At 39.6% G+C, this 24,826-nt stretch overlaps 1 protein-coding gene across 1 annotated transcript in view; it reads left to right on the top strand.

Annotated features, from left to right (window-relative positions):
• LOC116849415 (diacylglycerol O-acyltransferase 1) overlaps positions 1–24,826 on the top strand; it is a 127,258-nt gene that overhangs the window by 25,095 nt on the left and 77,337 nt on the right. The window contains exon 3 of the mRNA XM_032826552.1: positions 6,733–6,824. Within this exon, the coding sequence (XP_032682443.1) occupies positions 6,733–6,824 (92 nt within the window). The remainder of the gene's footprint in view (positions 1–6,732; positions 6,825–24,826) is intronic.

Raw genomic sequence — 24,826 nt, 5'->3', positions numbered from 1 at the left:
GGGGGGGGGGGGGGTGCGAGTAACAGCAAATTAATTTATGGGTGGAGCAGAACTGACCATTTCTCGCCTTTCCGAATAGAATTAGCTGTCGTCTCAGCGATGGCCACGAACCAGCATGCAATTCTACTGTTCAAACAATTGAAGTTTACAAATCTCTTTCTACACATCAGTTATAATGAAAAGTTGAAAGTTACTAATCAGCACATTTCGTAATTTCCTTCGAATGCGTTCAACTAGTGTGTATTGTTTGTATTAATGGAACACTTATTAAATTTCACACATTAACTCACTGGTTTCACCTGAATAACGACAACTGAAATGACTTGTGCACGTAATAACAATTAATACGAAGTCAAGGCGCGTTATTGGAGTTAAATGTTCGCGCATATCGCGCATATCGGTTATGGCCATTGCTAGTCGCGCGATGTCTCTTCCTTACAAGAGATCGTCCTTACAGGAGTAAGTTAGGTGCCTTCTTCTGCCAAGGGTGCGGGAGGAGCGTAAGCGTTGCCCATGAATAATTTCAACGAGATTTTTATCGCCGTTGTAAACTCTCGGCCTCGCGTCCGGCCGCTCCCGGGGGCGCGTAACAGAAATTTATCACGCTCGTTAAGCGTGGAAAAACTTTCGAGGGAACTTCGCGACGTAATTGCTCGAGGTAGCCCCAACACGCTTCGTACGAAACAGGAGCAGCTGCGGGCGGCCGAAGATATCGCAAACGATTCTGCCCGAGATCGCCTGGTAATCCTTCTGCGAGATACCTATGTCCAAATGCATCTCGACACTCGATCGATATCTTCGCTTCGCGCGATATTTTATCAAAGTATCCATAAAAGCTTACGAACCGAATACACGGAGAGAATTTTATAGTACAAATCGCAAAATATATTTTGCGACGCTCTGCAGTAATTGACTGTTCTCTCATTTCGTGGGTGCTATTTATACTTTAGAAATTGAAATAGTGCTATTAAAAATTTGTTGTTTTTAACGAAATTTTTAACGATCCTTTACATTAACAAAAAAGTCTTGCAATAGTTGACAAACACATTTGGTTGAGCGTTTCAGTGCAGTATTTGGTGTAATTAGTATCAAATATGATAGATATCAATCGTTTAGTAATAATTACAAAATAATTCGTAAAACAAATTTTTTATTTAGTGAAACCAGTTAAATTGTGGCTTGGTAAATAATATCAAATAATATGACAATATTATTAAATATTTTGACTATTACCAAAATATTTGGTTACACCCATATATACCCATACATTTTATATATTTATCACATAACATGATAAGTGTTATTAAACAGTATGGTTTTATTTAACAAATTGTTCGATGATACATACCATATAAATTGATGATAATCACCAAGTCTTAGATATCAACAAATACTACGCCTTGTTAAGGAGGAGGGGATAGTTAATATTTTTATATATTTATATAAATAAAACTATAATATATTCTCTGCGTGTATAGATACTAACAAAGAAAAATGAGAGACTCGTTAGACTAAAAGAATTATATTTGTGAAAATATAATAACTGAAATACATTTATATTCCGTTGTGTGAATTTTTTTCATCAATTTAGTAATTGATAACCACGTTAATTTTCATATCAACAATGCAGGCCAAAATTTCAAGTGGCTAAGTGGATTTCTCCAGAATCTAACAGACTGACAAAAGAAAAGAGCTCGCGATTAATATAGATATTGCTGCGTCTCTTTATCGCGTTTTCTCGCGCGGCATAAGGCCGATCTTCAATCGACTGAAAAATTACGCATACGAACACCTTATTGACTCACAGGTTTTCTGATCGAGCACTTTGGCGGAAACTATTTCAAGCCGTTGCGTTTTGTGCGAATGATTCATCGGCAAGACGCTTCGATGTGCACGAGAAATAAGAACAAGCGGCGAGACGTGGCCGCGTCGCGAGGATAAGGCTGTCAACACGATTCCACTGCGATCGAGATTAATCGACAGTGCGGGGAGGGCGAGGGGGGAGAGTAGATTGGCGACCGAAAAAAACATGTCGGTAAGAAAGCGAAGCGCTTCTGCGCGAGGTGAGAGAAAGGTAGCGAAGAGAGCTCAATTAATCGAACTCCCGACGAAAAGCTCCACCGTTATCGATAAAAGCTCGTGAGGGTGGAAACAGGGGGATGCTGAAGTTTCTGCTCTCTTGTTTCTCGTATCTATGCAGATAGCTCGTGAAACTTTTTCACTGAACTGCCATGCAGTCATAATTTGTGCATTCAGATCCGTCTGTACTCTGGACGTGTGTTATTTCATGACTCGTCCTCGTCGACCATTTTGAATTATTTTCGACTGAGTGGCGCGCGACTGGTACACGGATTTCCTGTCTGACGGCAGTTTTCGCCGATATTGCTAAATCTGGTGACTTTATCACTTTTAAATACAATATAAATGATAAAATTTTATCCTAAGAAAATTTTGGATAATTTATATATTCCCGTTTTTGTAGCTTTTCAATACTGTATTTCCAAGATGCATTAGAATCCTTCAATTCATACGTCTTGAGATGTGCCATACTTGAGAAACTTTACCGACAAAATATTACCGACTTCTTTCCGCACGGTTTACGTCGTATTACTTGCATAGAATTCCTAATGCTTTTACACAATGCAAGCACATGCGAAAACGAATTGGAGCATCGTTCGATATATGACGAAAACGATAAAGCATTTCAAAATTAACATTTCGTTTCTTGGTGTAAATATTTGCCTGATACAAAAGTTTTGCAAGTTGTATATGTATGTTTGTTCCGTTCAGGAAAACAAAGCACCATACATTTATGTAAGATCTCTGCATACACGAGAAATATGAAAAGGCAGCGTGATCGTATTGGTGCTTATCTGATATGCCGTTGACGTTTGATGTTTGACATTTTGACGATCGCCTCGACATTGTCAACATTTTTGAAGTTCGTCATTCATTTTGGCATTCCCTTCTTCGCTCTAGCAAGATCACGCATTCACGTATCAATTCTCGAAAATCAATTGAAGCAAATAAATTGGTACTGCCTACCAATGGGCTTCAAACGCAATATAAATTGCGTCGCTTCGCGCGAATTTTATCCAGATAAATATTGAAATAAATTAACTAAGTCACACGTCCTCCCTACAGGGACATATATACATACACACACATACACACAGCCCCTTCGTATCTCCTCAAGAACAATCCATCTCATCTTGCTGGGCCAATCCGACATTTGAAACGAGCCTTCAGGCTCTGCCATTAATTTCGGAAAAGAAGAATCATCTCCTACGTTCTTTACAATCGTAGAAGCGAGGAAGACGTCTCGCTGCGCGCGTTTTATTAATATTTAATGCGAACCGTTCGCGCCCACATTTTCATTCGGGCCCGTTCCATATTGGCGCCATAACTCTTCCAATCTGGATTTCCGCGCGCACGCTCTCTCTCTCTCTCTCCCTCCTACCTGGAGTCACCCCGGCGACCCTCCTCACCACGTTCGACGTGGAATTGGGGATTTTATCGTGACGCTGTATTAACGAACTCCGGCGGGCGAAGAACGAGCGTGGATTTAACGGGCGCTCTCGGATCAAGACGGCTATTCCCGCCGGGAAAGAAATTTAATATCGTTTCTGCTCACGCCTCGGAGCGATGAGTTTCGATAAGTGCGATATCCCCCAACTTTCAAGTACTCGAAGAATGTTTTATGAGACTCCTCCGCGATGTGTATACGCGTATCGAAGTAGGATCGATTTAATCATCGGCAGCGTTGAACGATTGTTTCCTTTCCAGGATGTTTCCATCCCTCTGAAATGAATATTTGAGTACGGGGTAGGGCAGAACAAGTAATACTCTTTTTTCTTCGGTGAATCTGATAGTTCTGGTATTGATCATGCCACCAGAACATAGCAAGGTGCCTGATATTCCGCCTCTTAATTCCTACACGTAAAAAAATATTATCTCATCCTTAACAGAATTTTCTTATACAGAGTGTCTGACAATTCGGTATGCAGTCGCTGTATACAGATAGAACTCATTGAACTGAACACAAAATTCCTTTACTACATGAGCTGTGATAGTGATATCTGCTGTCGTGTGCTCGTGCATTAGACTAAACTAAACAAAAAATTCCTCTATCATTTTGCAAATGATCACATAGATTTTTAGTTATTAGTTAAAGAAGATTGGTGCGTTATAATGTTAAAAATCTATGGTTACATTTACAAAATGATAAAGGATTTTTCTGTTCACATTTTCACCCAATATATACAACGGCAGACGTGGCCATCACAGCTCATGTCACTCTTGATCTTCTTTGATTAATAATTCAAAATTTTACGTGGATTCTTCTAAAACTAGAAGGAAATTTAACTAGAAGGATATTTTAAGGGACTTCCTCCCTCCAAAAAACTCTAGTTATAAGATGCTATTTCCTGTAATCCCATATTCTAAGCGAAAAAACTTTGAGAGAGCATTTCTGTTCTAATGAAAAGGGATAATATTGTGCTGAGAATATTTCCTTGTTGGTTTTAGAGAAATTCTCGTGAGATTTTTCTTTTAGAAGAATTCTCTTGAGGATTCCATTAACGATAAGATTAAGGATGATATTTTTGGTGTATCAAAATTGAATACAATTGGATACATATATATTTTCACATACTTGAAATTAAATTATGCTGAATATTAAATTATTTTCTTCGTTTTATTCTCAAAAGCATAAACCTTTGTATTCTTTAATTTGGTCGAAATGTTGCGATATCGGGGACCTACATTATTAGTGACGCGGTGTATATTGTTCGAGGTTACATCGTTTTCGTAAATTATCACCGATCAGCTGTCACACAGCACATAACGATTAATTATAAACGGAAGTCGTATTTTTCTCCGCGCTACCGTCCAATTACTGTAAACCATGTCGACGTGACTGATAGCGTTTTCGCAGAGAACCATGTCAGTGATTGCGTCCCAATAAATATTGTCTCTCTCTCTGTAACAACCGCACCCACTTCGAATACTTTAATTACTCGACCCAGAAGCGTCGTTTATCATCGTTAGCGGCCACATACGACCCAAAGCCATTAGTGTACACTACCTTTTTTCGACTGGTACACCTACCTCGTATGTCCCGCGAGAAAATAATGTTCTCGATGGCTTAGATCGATATTATCGAAACGCAAATTGCGTTCCCAGGTATAATATAGCGATAAGATATATAAAATTTATTTCCACGGGCACGATAATGACGCAAGTTTGCGAGTAAATTCGTGTATTCCGAGAGATAAACGAAAAAGTAATGTTCCTTCGCGCATTATTTACAGATTATCGTCATTGGCCGCGACAGTCTTGATTATATTGCATCGCCATTATGCACAGGGCGTACCTATCGCAGGAGTTTTGTTTTATCGCGCCATTTCTGGATTAAACGGCGATAGCTTCTCGACCGAACGGAACAGTTTTGTTTATATCGATTGCTATTATGGATAACGGTCAGATTCAAATCGAACAGGGGAGAAGGTCGGGATGGGTTTCATCCCGGCGGTAGTCACGGTTGTTATTGTGAAACGATTGGAAGCTTTAAGAACGATTGTGCAATTCTATGCTCGGCAAGTTGCCAAATAAATTTCGTTCATTCCAATCCGGAGGATTGATCGCGCTTGTTGTACGACCCGTTTGTACCTGCAATATCACTTTTATGTAAATTTTCCTTGTACATTCTGGTTTTCCGACCGATACGTTCTTTCTTTCATTACGCTTATGAATACACGCGACTTAATCGAACATGGTAATTTGTTCAACATTATCCCGTTTCATTTGTTTATTACTGTTATCAGACGCGTGCTGTTTCCACAGCGCTATTTGATTTACATGCAGAAATTAATGTATGATTCGTGTGTGTGTGCATTAAGCACGCGCGCGCGCACGAAGTGTCATTTCGCGAAATTGCCAATAAATAATCCGACACGATTCAGCGGACTGCCACCGTTTATAATATTTTCTGCCGCGTGCCATCTAAATAAATCACAGATTCGAATCAAGATCGCAGTCAATCACGGGACAGACGTTTCCCACATTTCTATTGTGAGTCGACCTTCCTGGAAAGGTCGTTTTATTTCACAGAGCGCGGCTTTCCCCTTTGCGTAGTGGCGGTGCGATGGTTATTTATCCTAAGAAGGAAGAAGGCGAGCGATACGCTCCTTTATTTCTTGTGTCTCTCTGAATCAACTTTCCTTAAGAAAGATCATACTGGAAACAGACTCATTATAGTAACGAAGCGTTTGCATCTCGGTTACTATCGCAGGACTGGAGACAGATTATAATGCAGAATTAGTGTATATCTTATAAGTATCTTACTTTCGCATTTATTCCTTCTCCTTATTAATTTTTTGCTCGTATTACAACAAGACATAATTGAATTATCATGATTGAATATCAGTCCGTTTTTAACGTCTCTCATACCAAATATTGTATTTAGTCGTTTGAAAATCGGACTGATAATTTAATTTTGTCTCTCTCTACTGCTTATTTATTCACTGTATTGTAATTAATATACCATGATGCATTTGTCATTGTTATTATCCTATATTTTCCAAGATAAATAATAATATTGCCAATTACAAACGATTGCAATCATCATGTAAACTGCGTCATTTAATAGAAAAGCCGTGTGCATTACACAACAATTTACTTAAAATTAACACATTTCAAATAAAGTGTTTCTACTTTTACTTTATGTCGCAGATACGGGATCAGAGTCGATCCTCGGCAGTGGTTCTTCTTCCTCAGCGGGAGTAATGGCAGCGAAGAATACCCCTCGTTGTTGCTGATCTTCTGTAAGTGTGAAACTGCCGATATGTCATTGCGCATTCGTTGAACGAAAACGGAGCTGTCGATGTTTGTGGTCGGCTCGATTACAGCGTGATCGACATTTATTGTAAGAAGCTTTCGAGCGCTCCACTTCACCCGGAAGTATGTCAGTCGGAAAATTATTGATAACACTTCTTATTACTTGAGAGCTCGCGACGTAATGTCTTACCTCGATATCTTTTTACGTTATGTCTTTTATACAAAACACTTTAATAATATCGAGAGAGAAAGAGAGAGAAAGAGTAAAAGCATAATATTAAATTCCTCATTCTCGTCTCTTGACGAGATCGCGGTACAAACAAAACATACAAATCATTAAGTGCATAAAAATATCAACCTTTGTCGGGCATTTAAAAATGAAACCCGTCGAAATCGCTTTCCGTCACTCAGATCTATAAAATCGAGCTATATCGGCGAGAGGAAGAGAACTATAGTTCGGGCTCTAAATTCCGTTTTATTGTCGAGGACTTCCGCGGTCGGTTCACGTTGGTTCTCTGGTATCCGCGGTAATTCAATTTCACCGTTTGTCGGGCGCCGTGTTTTTTTTTCCTTTTTCACCTTTTTTTTATGCGACACTGCATGTAATGTGCGCGCACGTCGACGTGCTTCTGAACCTAGCGATAACGGCCGGGCGATAACGGTAGTGACGCATACAACTTTTATTTCTGAAGATAACGGATGAAAGAAGCGAAAGTGCCGCGGACGCGCGTGGTGGTTGAAAGAAGGGAAAAAGGACAGCGGCAGAACGATGAACGCTCCGGGAATTCAAAGTCAAATTTTACCTCCTCTTGGCACTCGTCCACCGATAGCGCTATATCTCTGGAAGAGAGAGAGAGAGAGAGAGAGGGGGGGAGGGAGAGGGAGAGAGAGCGGGGATATAGAAATTAATAAAAAAAGAATGGAGAGAATGTGCTAAGGGGATGGGTTTGGCGAGAAATGAAGAGCAGAGTGCGCGGGGTTGCGTCGGTGGCGCTGATATGAGATGGGGAAAATGAAGGTCCGTTTTCGTCTGGCACAAGCGAGCTTTTGTTTTAGTTATCTCGTTACGGCGCGCGTATTGCAATATTGCAAAAAACGTAGAAACAGTCGGGCGAGGTAATTTCCCATTTCCCCGGAATTCATCGATTCTGAATATTCCGCAGATGTTGTTTATGCGGAAGCGGCATTCGAGCGTTTTTTGCGCGCGAGGCGCAATTCGCCGCGCAGCGACACGGTCGCTCTCGCATTTCTAATATAGCGAAAGAACTCGCTCGGCGAATCTTTTTCGTAATTTATGATCATGCTACTCGGTGCGCGCGTTCTCGTTGCCAGAATGATTATTTTATTCCAAAGGGAGATGTCGACACGCCTGGTGTACACGTTACCCGCTTCAAATATGTACGCTACTGCAAATCAAACAGCGAGTTTTTGTTTAATTAAGATAACCGTACCATGCCGTACGAGAAAAATATTTGTCCGGTGAGCTAACATTTGCAGCTGACACAGGGCGCCCGAACGATGCAACGATAGCTCGCCCGTTGAAACTCAAACTCGTTAGATTGCTGATGTATGCTTTTCGCCTGGACTTTCAAAGTTTCGAAATTTAGCAGGTCCCCCGTGAGGCATAAATTTCAAGGCACGCATCGTGCCTTTAAACAGCGAACATATTGCTCGCGCATTGTCCCTTTACTGCCGGCCGGCGCGCTCGCTTGTTGCGTTTTCACCCAGGCTTGCAACACCATGACTTACATACGCGTAACGGCCGCGCGTACGTGTGCATTTGCGAGTGCGGGTTGCACGAGCAATGGATATGAAACCGGGATTTCAACTAAAAATCCCTGAAGTTTTGAAATTTTAACGACACACACGTACACATACGTACGTAGAAAGAGAGAGAGCTGAAAAATCGTCGTGTTAGCATTCCTTTTGTTCATTGCTCCGTTATAGAGGTCGACGAGTAATCTTGAATGTCAATTCTCATGATTTATATCTTTCGTCGTACACTGCTAAATATCGCAGCATTAAAATAACAAAGCAAATGATAATTTATACCCGAGAAAAATATCATTCTATTGCTAAGCAAAGTGACTACTTAGTTTACTTTCCTTCCTTTAAGTAATGATTATCTTCATTACTTTTTTAATTTCGAAATACATTCATTATAAATTGCTAATAAAACAACTACTTAGTTTACTTTTCTTCTTTTAAGTAATGATTATCTTCAATAAAAATATTTTCTTCATATTAATCTCAAAATGTACTCATTATAAATTTTAGATAAGCCTATTATGTATTCAAAGGGAAAGAGAATTTATTGTCGTCAGAAGAATATTATATCAAATATTATTTTTAATATTATTATATATATATTTTTATAATATTATACTTTTAATATTATTCTAATTTAATATTCTCGACTGAAATGTTAAACTTACTAAGATACAGAATGTATTTCAAATAGATTTAATGCTTAGGATGAATTTATGATAGATTTGCGGATAAGTAAATTTGTGAAAACACTTAAAACGAGTAAAACTGAATGCAGTGTGTATTTTTTTGTGTCTTTGCGGCAGAGATAAAATGCTGCTTTGATTCTTTCTCAAAAGAATTGTTAGAATCTATTCTAAGGATCATTATTTTACCTTCAAAGGATCATTATTTTACCTTTTTATATTCGTCTAAAAGCGAATCTTGTGTAAAGTAATTTCCATGCAGTTATTTTCTTGACGCTTTCAATCCCTGGTACAGATTGAACGCGAACGTCGAGCGGTGCGTCACGTAGAGTTGCATCATTTACACATAAGGGAAGGTAATGCTCATGGGAAACTACGGCTAATAGCTCTCGTATTTTAGAATCTGCACCGTGCGCCGTCGCTCCTTCCATCGGGATCCTAAACTCGTTTTCTTTTTACAGCCGACTCCCGCCAGCCCTCTTTCTGCCTGCTCCCACAACGCGCTCCGCGGGGGTGGTAGGGTGTTTTATTCTTCGTATCTTGCGACCCCTCGCATAATAATTTTCATGCTGAGCGAGCCGAAATTACTTTTTAAGAGCGAGATCTCTCTAGACGGCCGATTGAAGTATTAATTATTATTCGACGAATTAAAATGCCTTAACGGCGCGAGAAAAGTATCCGGCTTATTATTCAATTTGCATCTCTACGCGAACGCGCGCCTTTCATTTTGGTGACAGTATTGGAATTTGAGTATGTCCGTGAATCCTCGACTGACTAAAAACCAGCGACGCATCAAACACACAGGATTTCGATAAACACATACAGAAAACGTTGAAAAACAACCGAATGAAATTTTGTCGCGCGCACTTCGTAACAATGCTACTCACGCGAAAACATTGGGCTAATAAAGCCGTGCTGTTTATTATCGACGAGAAGTTTCCATATTTTATGTAGTGTTATTGTACCATTCGTTGCGTATTTCCTTAACAACCGCAGCATCCCGTCTGCACGCGTTGGCACACGTTTCAGAATACATATTTACACACACACGCACATAAACAAATTTATAACGTTTATATTATACGTAATATATTTAACTGTTTGTGTGTGTGTGTGTGTGCGCGCGCGCGCGCGCTGCTCTGATCCCAATCCAAAAGTGCCAGCCCATTGCTGCAATACGCTTTATAGAACTCGGATTTTATTGCAGCGCATCAATGTTATAAATTTAAAAGGTCTTACTAAACCTAAATCATTCATAGTCTGTATTGCAACATTTGATAGAAAATAAATGAAAAACGAAACGAAAAAGGAACAACGCAATCGTGCTATACGGCATTTTTCTCAAATCTGTGTCTTGCAACTACCCGTGAAACTCAAACGGTTAAGGGGATGCTTTAACACTAGAATGCCCAATGGAGTCATTTTGACTCCTTTGAGGTTTTCTCGTTGTCACCATTTCTATCTCTCGTGGTTTACGAACCAAATCTTGTTTTAAGCTATAAATATAACACTCAAAAAATATAATATTTTTCGTGATTCTCAATTATTTTTAAAGTAGAATACATCGAAAGAGTAACGGAAGTCATTGATGATATTGTGATGAATTATTTTACTTTGGATACCCAAAAGAATTATTTTGATTCTTTACTTAATGTTAGTGTGATAAGAATGATGCACAAACTATTATTTGAGATTTTAGTTTTTTAATCCCGATTAAAACTACGTTTTATTCTGCATCCATCTTCACTACCAGTCTTTTTATACCAATTGTAGAAAGTAAATAAGTAATAATTATGATGCATCGTTTCTGTCAGGTGTTGTATAATGTCACAATCAGTTTTTGTACATACTTATATTGCGTAATAACATTTGCAATTTTGCGCAGTCGATATGACGTAAACTGTGCAGAGAAAAGTCAGTATTTTATGGGTAAATTTGTCAAGTGTTGCATCTTATTAATATGCTTACATAAAATTGGAGCTGACATCGAAATCCGTAATCTATTGCGTTATCCGTGCCTCACATTAATCAAATTATTGAAATTTTGATTAACCTGATTATCAAGGATCGCATCTCTGTCGATGGCTCAAAAAGATAATTCCACGACGAGATTATTTATTAAGCTTCGTTCCGATTCTGTAACGATCAATCTGCTTTAACTCGAGATAATGGGTATCGGTTTAAAACTGATATCGCAGCGAGCACGAGAATAGAAAATCGGAAAGAATTGAATAAATACTGGCTCGCCTTTCGTTCTCCGCTTTTTCCGCCTCCGGGTTTCCACAGGGAGGAAATGGACCTCTCCGGGAACGTGTAGCAGACGTCCGTTTGGCGGTTTTCCGGAAGTTCCGAGACGGGAAGTTTCAGGGTAACTTAAAGTTAACTGTAACTCAATGCTCGCGGCCCTCGAGCTGCGTAACGAGTCCGGGGCTAAATGTGAAAGGGTGTACCGACCAGCCACCGACCATCTAGCTAACCACCATGATAGCTCGCCGACGAGAGGGTTTGTTCTCATAATGTCGAGAACACTGTCTGCGCCACCGTGGCGTATCTTACTCTGTTAGCCGAGTGTTAAGACCGTACCCAGCGAGATTTGCATGCCGCCGCTGTGGCTTTCGACGCGGCGCGCCGTGTGCCAGAAATAACCACGTCGCGGTGGAGCAATCGACGGTGTCCTGCATCACGAAGCGATTCTACGTCACTTCGTTGCGACGATATCCCGCGGAAAAGCTGGCATTTGCGATGATTCGTGTTGCCGTGGAAGCTTTCTCTTTCAACTTCTCTGCCTTCCATTAGAACGATCGATTTAGGTAATTTTATACAGGATGTCTGACGCAACGTGTTCGCTTCTGTGCAGACAGAATTCACTAAATTGAACAGAAAAGTCCTGTATCTTATCAATTTTGTAATACATCACGATAATTATTGATATATTAATCAAAGAAAATTGGCTAATGAGAACGTGATGCGGTGGGACGAGTTTTTTTTAGATTAAGCCTCATCCAAGATGTCTGAATCTACTGACAACACAGTCATTTGCTAATTTTTTTTAATATTGATACCTCAATAATGATTGTTTGTAAAACGGTAAAGGGTTTTTTTCGTCCTATCTTCTGCCGAGTTCTACCTGCACTCACGAGTATAATATTATAATGATAATATTTATTTTACTACCGTGAAGGCATTTGTTATACAAGTATAGTGAAAAGGTGCAGCAGTAACTTTAAAACTCATATAAGATCTTGTCCTAATCAAGTTACTAATACAAGCACTCAAAATAATATAATTTTATTTTTAACAGAAATTATCTTATATATCTTCTAGAACCAGAAGGAAAGTATTTTAATATCCAAAAAAAGAACTTTAATCGCAAAGTGTTGTTTTCTGTGATTTCATATTGAAAGCGAAATTCTTATCGAAATTCCTTTTCTAATAAAGTGAACTCTATATTAATCGGAAATTTATTAGATATTATTTTAACGTTTTTCCTTTCTCTACATCAAACTTGAAACAAACTTGAATGTCCTTTTACTAGAAGAAGTGAATAAGAACAAGGCTCGTACTATAGATAAGAGACAAAATTCTTTCAACTTCAAGAGTATTGTGCTTAGAATATTCTCTTTTTGATTTTAAAAGAAAAGACTCTTGAATTTATTTAAAAGAATTTTCGCTAAAGATGAGATTACATTTCTCTTTAGCAGCGTAAGCCGCTAAACTAAACTGAATTGAACTAAACCTTACGCATTAACAAGAAACGTACGCGTTGCGTCAGATACCCAGTAGAGCCAGACTTGGAGGCCACGTAAATTCAGCTTAGTTCAGAAATAATTAAATTTTTTTTCGTCATCCCTATTCCAAAACGCTGCGGGAATTATAAAAGTGTCGCAAACGAGTTCGCAACGCGAAGTGAGATTTTTAAAGGACCGACGCGTGAGACGCGGCCAGACTGCTCCGCCGTGAGCGGCGGCGGAGCGAGGGAATTCGCGCGATAGGGATCGTTTCCGCGTTAATTTCAAAAGGAGAATCTCCGGTTCGGGTTTTCGCGTCGGGCCGTTATACGTTTCGCCGTTTGCGCCGGTCATTAAAGCGCAGAATGGAAAAGGGAGGTACGGGTTGTCGTATGAATTACTTAATCCGCGCGCGCGCGCGCGAGAACAGCCACGGCGCGCGAGTAATCAAATTAAATGGGGGATTGCCCTCGCGAGAAGCACCCCGCACGCATTTGCCATCTGCGTATCTCCCCCGTTTATTGCCGATGCACTGAGCCGAGTTAAACGTGGACTTATTGTAAGTGCGTATCGATCGTGCCATTATGCGCTTCTTCGTCTCTCCGACCTCCCGCACTTCTGATTAGAGATTCGCCGGCTTCGCAGCACATCGCCATTATCATATCCTTTCATCATCTTCTTCCCTTTCTCTCATAAGATTCCTCCTTGTCCCTCGTGGAAAAATCAACGCGACTGAAGGAAGTATATCAGTAATGTAGGAAGTATATCAGTATGGAGGAAGTATCGTAATGTATCACCTTATCGTATAAAATTAATGTATTGATTGCCATTGAAAAGAATCGGACAAGTACACTCATAACGTCGGTCGAAGGGATGATTAATAATTTTCGGCTGTTGCTGGTGGATCGAGGAGTATCAATGATAGACAGGGACATGAAAAATTCAGCCGCCGGGGGATCGCAGAGAGGCCTCCAAGAGCGGAAAGTAGATAGAACTTCGTAATTTCTCCTGGCACAAGATTCCCTGCCACCGAAATTTTGAAATAACAAGGGGAAAGGCCGGAGCGAAAATAAAAATTAAAATTGCCTATTTCGTCGAGTTTGTTCAAGTTGATTATATATAATTATAAATCACTCGCGAGATTTCCCGCGCTCAACGGACATTAAAGTCAAACATTGCCGCAAGAGATTGAAAACATTACGAGTTTTTTCAAGACGATAATAACGCCCACGGCGTAAAAGGCTTAGAAGATGTCATTCTGTCCCTCCGCAATCGCTTCAGAATTAAGTTTATAAATCTCTTCCTCTCTATTGTGTGTGTGTGTATGTGTGTGTGTGTGTGCCCGTCAAGCAACCGCGCACGAAAACAGGGTAGCGTCGGTTAAAACTCGTGGAAGCTCCGTTCGAGCCCACTCCTGGATTAAGGAGGTATAAAGAAAGATAGAGTGGAAAAAGGACTCGTCGGTTAGTTGGTGGGGAGTCTCCGGAGAATGAAAAGAAAGAGTGAAAGGAAGGCGGCGCCGTGCACACGTATATCTATATATATAGAGCCCACTAAAGTCGGAAGACGCGGTATGAAAAGAGGCGATTTTCCGTCCGCGGTTTATGTTGTCTTTTTATTGCCAGTAGCAGCGGCGGCGGCGGCAGCGACGCCGCCGCCGTCGCCGCCGCTGCTGCCACTGCCACCACTCGTAAGACCGCCGAGAGTGGTCCAAACCGCGCGCGTCGAGTGCTAATTACGAATAATTATGAGTGCTAATTAAGGCCTTCCTTTGCCACGCCGGCGCACGACTACGTGTCAACGTGCGACACACGCGCGCGCTTTTACGTCCGATATAAAACCCGCGCTAACGCGCGAGACATCGTAAAAATGTCCGATTCAAAGGATGCTCAAGAAGCGGATTAAATATTTCGTGTGCGACGAGTGCTCGTTTTTCCGTGACTAAAAACAGAAACAGAAGAAAACTAAAATATGCCACTTATCCAATTTACCGTTTATCTAGATGTCTTTTTCTCTTCTTCTTTTAGATCGAATTTTTATAACGACACACATAGACACACCGCAAATAGCTCAAGCCATCGTGCAATTTTCAGCGTTGAGATCAAGACAAAATCCCGACATTAATAAGACAGAAATGAGGCCAATTCGTCGAAAGAAATACGTCCCTCTCTCTCTCTCTCTTTCTCTCTCTCTTTTTCTTTCATGACAATCTGCGCCTTAACTTTAATTACTATATCAGGGCGAGGTGCGGGTGGAAGACGTGGCAATAAGACGCAACGCGACACGACGCCTTGGGCGTCCAGCATTTATCAAACTTTCATGAGACGCGTCGAAAGAATGTCGCCAACTCGATGTCAGAATCTAATTAAGACCAGTCCCCCTGGGATTTGATCTCTCTCATCTTCGCCATCTCGGACGACGAGCTTGCGCGAACTGCGTCATGTAACCGGGGCGTACTCTCGTCTCGACGCCATGGCTCAGGCGTCCGTCCGAGATGTTCCTAGAGATAGAAGAGACCCGCCGCGGAAAAAGTAAAAGTCTTAATTAGTGGCTGAGATCGGAGAGGTGCTCGAGGGTGGAGGTCGATTACCCTCGAGCCCGTGGATGCCAGCGCGCTCGCTGTCACTCTCTGCCTCGCACTGACATTCGTATGCTCGTCTTGCTCATCTGGCTCTCTCTCTCTCTCTCCCTCTCTCTGTCTCTGTCTCTTTCTCTCACTCGTTTGCTCGCTTGTCGATTTTCTCTTTCTTTTTCTCATTCCGACGAGACCTCGGAAAAATTTTATCCCGTTAACACGATGGCTTCGTCGTTATGTGGCAAATTACCGCAATCCGTTAAGGCCTCTCTCTCCCTCCCTGGAAAATATGTGCTGCGGTGCAAAATTACTTTCTACCGTTTGCTCTCAGATGAGATTTTCGGTACCTCCCTAGGTGCGCGCGTGAGATGTCTACTGTATTCATAATTGAAACGTGTATAATTGAAATGTTACGCTTTGCAAGATATATATAATATATGTATATATATCTATATATGCTACCTTACTATAATATTTACTTATCAAGTAGTTAGATTCAACTTGGCCTATCGCTTAAATAAATACGAAAAGTTCCTATTTATTCTAAAAATATCCAGACGTTCGGGTCCTATGATTAAGACGTTGCCGCAAAAAAATGAGGCAAAAACATCCATATAGGATCAATACAAGTGTAAATTTGGTCTGAATATAATTTTCAGCATATGATATAATTTTGAATCCCGAGACAATCGCGACATACATATATATGCATATATAAAAACTTTTTCTGCAAAAATAAAATGAATGTCCAAATTAATGATCAAATAATTGAATTGTGAAAATTAATCGTTTATTAATATACGTGTTAAGTTAAGCACGCCAAATCGATTTTGTTGGAAAGCTTGAACGCTTGGAGTTGCAATAATGTTATATTTTTATATATAAGAAATTTATATATAAAAAATTCATGAGAAAATTTTACTTTACAGAATTTTCATAAAAATAACTGATGTACCATTTAGTGACATGACAGTTTAATTTTGTTCAAAATTGAGTTTCACATAAGATAAGTGTCTCGATTAGTGATGCAGTAACCTGATTACAGAAACAAAAATATATAAATTAGTACTATAAAGTAATAAGTAATGATTATTTAAATATTATAAATTAATATGAAATTATAATTATGTTAATCTATTATGGATTTAAACATTATAAATTTATAAGTTAATGGCTTATACTATTTAATAATTAGGACAAGTTATGATATTAATGTTATTTCTTAACTCTATGACGAATAAAATTTATATCAAGAGAAATATGTTTACTTGAGTTAAAATGCCCTCTTACGTGCGATACGAGATGCGACAAACAAGACTTGTGCCGTAGACAACGGACGCAATTTCTCGAGCTCTAAGAATATTGTGCTTAGAATATTTTCCTTGCGGGTTTAGAAGAATCCTCTTGGGGCCATATATAAGAATAAAATCCTCTAGGATTCAGAGGATTCCCCCTGAGGACGAGATTATATTTGTTTGGGCATATTATTTTATTTCGATATTGTATCCCAAAAATGTAAAATACAAATAATTATTTTTGTGAATAATAAAATATTTACGTTCTGATATCAGTGATCTGGGTACACATATATAAACCGATATTTTATTTTAATCGTGGCCATTATGTCACTAGCTTTTTATAGTCGCAGGCGAATTAAATTATCGCAGGCGAAAGAATGCGTCAATTACAAAGATTCTCGTTTCTTCTTTATATTGGGGTTGTTGGTCACAAATTATATTAATACTTGGATTCATGTGAACAGATGGAGAACTAGATTACAATTGCAATTTCTTAAAAACTGTCTCTGTTGTTACACATTTATCCAAGGCAAAATATTCACGTATGTATTCGGAAAAATATTAGAAAATATTCGTTTGCACGTGAATTTTAAATAAAAATAATCCAATTGCCTTGTCAAAGGATCCTTTTTTTTGGCACCGTATCTCATGCTCGCTTTCACACTGGATCTTGTGACGTACTACATAGCAAACACTAAGAATAAATAAGCGCAGCGTCAAACTGCGAAATATATCATCTGGCAACGCCGCTCGCTACGTCGGCATCGGCGTATCATTTTAACGACGACCGTCCATCGCTCTCGTAAATCCGGCTCGCGTGTGTCGCGAAACAAACTGTCGCACGTGAAACATTGTTTTCGGGGCATCAAATGGAGTTCAAGGAGATCAAAGAAAAAATGCATACATCCGCGACGAAATTACGCGGCGCAATCGCCGCGGCTCAGTTTGCTGTGCACGATTTGCCCGTCGCCCATTAGCCCCCTTTCTCCTCCTCCTCCTCTTTCACCCCCTCATTCACATCCTTCTGGCCTCTAGCCTCCCGCCATGCCCCGTCAAAGCCCATTTTTTTTCTCACTTAATTCCTCTCGGACGAAGCGAGCACCGAGGGCTTTCGCGATCGTGCCCCGTGGTCGGCGTGAAAAACCGGGCGAATTTCCACGACGAAAAAGGGTTCCATTAATATCTATTAGCGAGCCGTGCTCGACATCGGCCGGATTTATACACCACCCTTCAACCCTATTTCCTTCTCTCTCTTACACACACTCACTCACTCACTCATTCTCTCTTTCTCTCTCTCTTACTTTCTCTCTCTTTTCCTCTCTCTTTCTCTCTCTATACTCTGCTCACTCGAAATCTCTTCTCGAAGCTGCTATCCGTCGGCATATTGTCGAAGAAGAGAAAGAAAGAGAGAAGAGCGAGCGCGAATGGCGAGGGAGAAGTCCGAGATATTTTGAAGTATGAGACATCGTTTGTTTTCATTAATTAACAACTGCGCGAGTGAAGCACCAGGTGCTGAGGCCGATTTCCCGGATTATCAATATTCCGGTAATTACGCGAGGCCTCGTGTTCGCCGTGAACAGTTTTCACTTTCGCGCTCGTACATTCCACTAGCAGTTAGGTGAGAAGGGTTTTGGTGCTTCACGCCATTCTCCGGCTTCTGTTTCTGCACTTTTGGACACAGATTGAGTGGAAGGATTTACAAGCTACACTCAAGAGAGAAAGAGACAGAGGGGATGAGAAAGAGAGAACTGTAATGGCGATTTCATTACAAATGCTGCGGATAAAACGAATCTCTTTTTAGATTCAGAAGCTTCGGCCAAATCAGGATCGCTCGATTGCAATTTTATTTCAAGCACCGAGACGTTCTAAGACCGTGCTGATGTATTTATTATCAATTTGCCCCGTGAGTTAACTTCGGTGAAAAGTTTTAGCAGTAATCAACATTAATGATAGCAGTAACGAACGTCAACGAGCACATTTGCAATTAAAATGTGCATGACATTCCATATTTTTAACCGACCTTCTTCTGTTTCCTTTTTACCTTTTTTCTTCGTCTCGCTTGTTTGAAACGCTACGCAAATGGGATCGCCATAGCCAGGTATTTCCACTGGCGCGTCTTATTCACCGGCCGGGCAAAAAGGATTGTTTTCGTCGCTTTATTTCAATCCTCTTATCAAAGCGACTGCGCTTTCAATTTTCCCGGCGCTTTCATGCACTTTGAACGATGCGCTTAATTCGCTGAATAAACGCCTCCGCGTTTTTTCTTCCGCACGGCCGCGCGTTCGTAATTTGCTCGAAAAACGGGCCTACCGCCTATCGCCCGTGTCGAGATCGAAAAGCGATGGTGACTCGTGAAACGTGTTCGAATTCAAAGAGCTCGTAATTAGTCCACGTGAGCATGTTGTAACAATTGTCATCAACTCTCACTCAGCCCGCAGCCCGAAACTGATCGATCTCGGATTTCTTTTTATTCGACATGTACGGCGATGAGACTCGGGAAACAAACGGTAATTATAATGAACGATAGCAAGCTCTTGTGACATAATCAGTGTTGTGCTCAGATTATTTTGAAATTAATTCGATAATGATAAGATGAAGATTCATAAATCCACTTCAGATAAGATGAAGATAATTTTTCGTTTTAAGTACATCCAGTACTAAATATTAAATTATATAACGTTTTATTTAGATAACGTTCAGATAATATTGTTTTTAAAACTATAAAAATAATTATAAAAGTACATTGCAAACATTGTAAAAGTGATATAAAAAATTATATAAACTTTTATTTATTTATTTATTTATAATAAGTCTTTATTCCACAAAAACAAGTTTTTCACTCGTGCAATCCGATAGGCGATTTCTGCAACAAACATAAATTTGTTATTACTTTGTTCTGATTATAGAATAATCCTAATGCAATCTCAATATCAACGCAATTTGATATAGGCACACGGGAAGAAAGGTTTAGTTGAATTAACCAAATATCTGGTCGAATATGAACGATCCAGAAATTCCGATTGAAGTAACCCGAATTCTATTTAAGTCAGACAAAAATCTTGTTAACTTAAATAGAATTCGGGTTAATTTAGTCGGAATTTCTGGATCGTTCATATTCGACCAGATATTTGGTTAATTCAACCAAACCTCTTTTTCTATGCAGTATCAATACTTTACATACTTACAGTAATATATAGACCAAATTATCTGAACGTCATCCTAGATAATTTGGCGAAGTTAGCACTTTCTTCCTAAGATGCAAGTGAAGATAATATGTACTTTTATTGGCTTGGTTTACATCGTGCACTTGATACGCGTACTAAATAGTAACTTTCTATTAGATAATCTTAATATGGACGATATATATAAACAACAATATATTAAGCTGGTATAATATTCATCAACAAAACATATTGATAGAATGCGTCGCTGTTGATATGCATTGTCGATATTAAGATTATCTAATAGAAAGTTACTATTTAGTACGCGTATCAAGTGCACGATGTAAACCAGGCCATTATCTAAATAAAAATAATATAACGCAAAAACTTCATCTGGTTGATCTATATAATTATGTCATCTAGATGACAGCAAACACTAATGATGACGTAATGATTATGTCAGTGTTCCTTGTATAAAGTAGCGCCGTTCGATAAGTGTCTGAGTGCTTGTCAACTTGTTCTCTCATACTGAAACCTTAGCATTTAAGATCAATATGCTCCACCATAGCGTTGTGAGTTGCAATTAATGTCCTGTATAGTCAAGTATTTAAAATACATGTCTAAATGTATAATTAAAACATATCTGACAAGTTGTAGAAGTAAAAGAGAGAACATTGAAGACATTTATTTAGTTTGTTTATCTAGATGGACGTTAAAAGCGACATTTCAGATGGTATTGTACGCGATGTCAATACTATCAAAAGAGACTGTAACATTTTTCCATCTAGAATATTGTATTGTCTACGGGCGATTATTTTTCATAATGCATTCACTGTGTGAGGAAATAATACAAGAGTACAGCATACTGATATTCGTGTAAACTTTAATGCACGTAGGCAACAAGCAATGGGATTGATAATCCTCTTGCGTAACATTTGTTCCCTCGTGAAACAAGTTAACGTGGAAATTCACAAATATCGTCGGGAAAATGTGAAAACATTCATTCAGCTGTGAAGTGATAATAACATTATTATTAGAATTCGCAAAATAGCAAAGTATCAATACTGAACTTTCCACCAATTTGTCCAATTGACTGAAGAGATGCACAAGTTGCGCCACATTTATCACTTCGTATTGACGTTTTCGCTTTATTTTATAGCGAGCGCTTTCTGCATTAAAAAACCACGTCTCGTTGATTGAAAATTACATCGGCCATGACTCGATCGGCCAGCTGAATGACAAAGAGGGAGCGGGTCAGTTCGCACGTCCTAGTAATCACTGTGGAGCTTCTAATTGTGAATAATGTGTTCTTAATTGCCTGTTTTACATTTCGCACACTGGCGCGTGCGACTTCTTTTTTCGCTGAAATTAATTTGTGATTAGCATACCGACTGCAACGTTCACGTACTTCATAACAACAGTAGAAGCAAAAAGACTCGCGCGCGATCGTTGTAGTAACATATGATATTTGCGTAGCGTTGAACGCGAGCAATTATACAGGACGCGTATATCATATTTTATAATAACAACGACTTATATCTTATAATAATATTTCTCATACGAAGATTTCACAAAAGCCACTAGGACATGGATATGGATCGCGAAAATGATACGTAACAATTAATCACTTAAAGTAATCAATCACACTTACGTGTTCAGATTTTATAATTTGTAGAAGATAATCTTTTGGAAGAGAAAATACGCGCATGCAGGAAACGAGAGAAATTTTGTTAGAACGTAAAATTAATACCTTTTTTACACACACACACACACACACATAGACAATCGAACAAATGTCAAAACTGCGAGCATGTACCGAGACAAAGCACCGAGGCATGTACTGTGCATTTCCTTAGCATCGAAAGGCCATTTATCTCGGTAGAACTCTGGTAGAAATTTATTGCAGTTTTCGAGCAGTTGTGTCGGACAGTTATGTTAACTTTTGTCTAGTAACTGAAGAGTAAAACTATTTGAGATCAACATATAACACTTTTCCTACATTTACTGTTCATGAAAGATACGCGAAATATGAATATCCATTTACGAAAATAGAACAGAAATAGATGAAAAACTACTAAATTTATTAATAATCAAGTCTGCCGTTTATAAAATGGACAGATTTAGCCTAGCAGTATTTTTGTTTCTGTACATGCTTTCTTATTGAAAAATTTTAATATTAATGAAAGTTAAAACGCAAGAGAACTTTTTAATACAAACATATTTTCTCATATTTTTCGCCTTTTACGTGACATTTTTCACAACCATCAAATAATATATGTCTTTTTTATCTATTCTTTTTATCTATTCTCTTCTTCTTACCTTCTCTTCTCATTATCTCTTCTTATTTTCTCTTCTTATTATCTTCTCTTTTTATCTATTCTTATAATTGTATTATTTTATCAGGTTGTCTGCGTCTGAGCGATCATGACAGTTTTCATTTATATTATTACCATAATAATAGTGTGTGTGTGTGTGTGTGTGTGTGTGTGTGTGTAGTAGTGTGTGTAATAATTACCAGAATAACTTAATGTGTTCTGATATCGCAAGAAAAAATTCTGCATTATTAATATATATTCCATTTGTACATATATTCCATTTAATTTATATATACTTTTTTGCTCATTTTTATTTTTAACTTTGGTTACCATTTCTGCTATAAGACTTAATATTGCCAAAGGCTTTATCTCCTACAATTTCTTTTTTTATTCAATGCTTTTGATGATTTAGCCATTGTTCATATCGATTAATATGTTTTAAATTTATTTACGATAGACATTATAATATATGCACATTATAAAACCGAATTAATATAATTGATACTATATTGATGTTAGAAAAAATCTGCCCACTTATTATGGAGTAAACTGCTTTAATTATTTAGTAAAACTCCATCAAGTTCTTGTCTAATTGCTACGCAATATCTTAGCAACTAATGAGAATACATTAATACTGCAGACAACAACTTCGTAGATATCTACGCAAACTACGTACATTTCTACCGGGAATAGTAATGAATGCATTCATTAAGATGTCATAACTGGCGCTTGTAAAAAGCGCGATGCCACATTCATTTCCGGATGTGGGTTTCTTCGACGTGATGCTTCCGCGGTACTCAATTCTGCGAGTTCGCTTATCATTCGGTTGCATCTCTTAAACTTATTTAAGTTCCGCCATATTTTATCACAGGGCGGGCGATACCTTGAGAGCCACTCGCGATGAAATCTTACTGGCTATAGTTGCCGCTATCGTGGAGCCATGCACACCGAAAACCCGCGTAATCTTCGAAAGTGTCCGGGCGTTCTCGATTCTGGGAACAATTGCAGGGAACGATAAGAGAAACGGCGCGAAATAAAAGAGAAATTTTGTGTTTCGTCAAATCCCGCCGTTAGGATCGATCCTCGGAATAATCCAGCTCGAACGCAATTTCGTATACGATACGAATCCGATTTAATATTGGACACAACCCTTCTCGCTCGCAAGTGCGAAATGTATAATCGGATATCGTGCCTATAGCCGCTCTACGACCAATTAATGCGTTCTCCTTCCGTAATTCTTTTTCACATATAGATTAAGATTATTCGGCCCCGCGCGCGATGTTCAATCTTCGGCATTTTAATAAAATTTTAATCACCCGAGACTATATATACATGGAAAATCTCTCTCGCCGCGCTCCACGAGAATACTTGAATAATGAATGCTCTCTCTTGTCGATATTTCGCATCGGACGTTAATATTTTCGCGAATTAGATTTCCTAAACATAGATATTAACGGAAAATGGTTAATTTGGCAAATCGTCTAATGACGATGGATATTTTGCTGGAACTTCATTCGCGACGATCCCCCATTGAGTTTCCTCGCGGAAATGAAACTTTTCGGGTTGGTTGTTCCATTCGATAAACCGATGTACAATATCGGAAGTGCGAAACTCGCGGCGCGATGCGTTTTCTTCACGAGCAGCGCAGAAGTGCGCGCGCCACCTCGCGAACTCGCGGTGAAACGCGCGCGCGCGCGAAATCCCACACACCGCGACGCTCCTCTTCGTCAAACATCAAATAAATTTAGACAAACAAATGATCACATACGAGACACGTATTTTGCCGCCATTCCGCACGTGCAGGCCCGTTCGAGAGCGCGACACTGTTTACCGCGAGTTCCGAGCGTGCGTTGGCCACGGGTATACACAGCACCCAATCGTACTTCCGCTTTATACCGAGTGCTATTTTGGATGATTTATTGACGAGGCGCTTTCGTCGCTGCTAGCTCGATATCGACGTCCTACCTTTTTTTTTGTGCCCTCCCTACCGGGCGCTTGGAGAGCGAGGCTCTCGATCACCGGCAGCGTTTATCCTCGCTGCGCAGCCTTCGCCACACTCGCCTCTCCTCTCGTTCCGTCCTCGCCTCTCCTCTGCTCTCCTCTCCTCTCCTTTAGTTTCACTCTCTTTCTCTTTATCCCTCTCCCGGCTGGCAGAATCGTCTCTGTACCGTCACCCCGAGTGACAAGCCGTTGTCACTTCCTCCCCCTGCAGCCCGCTCCGCTGCGACCGGTCGGCTGCACATTTCGGTTTTCGACTAGTTTGAAAAAGAGAGAAGAGGAGACCTGGCGAGAGTGGAAGAGGAGAAGAGTGATAACGAGAGATAGAGATAGAGAAAGAGAGGGGGGGGGGGGGAGAGAGAGAGAGAACGGGAGAAACGACAAATTCACGGAGGGGGCAGAGCAATGTAAAGCCGTATGATCGATAAACGACCCCTTTCGTTTTGTTTGTTTTGCAGATT

Source organism: Odontomachus brunneus, unplaced genomic scaffold (genome assembly GCF_010583005.1).
Source record: "Odontomachus brunneus isolate Ranch 3 - 2012 unplaced genomic scaffold, Obru_v1 Obru_scaffold_115, whole genome shotgun sequence".
Taxonomy (NCBI): domain Eukaryota; kingdom Metazoa; phylum Arthropoda; class Insecta; order Hymenoptera; family Formicidae; genus Odontomachus; species Odontomachus brunneus.
This window is presented reverse-complemented; position numbering and strand designations above follow the sequence as displayed.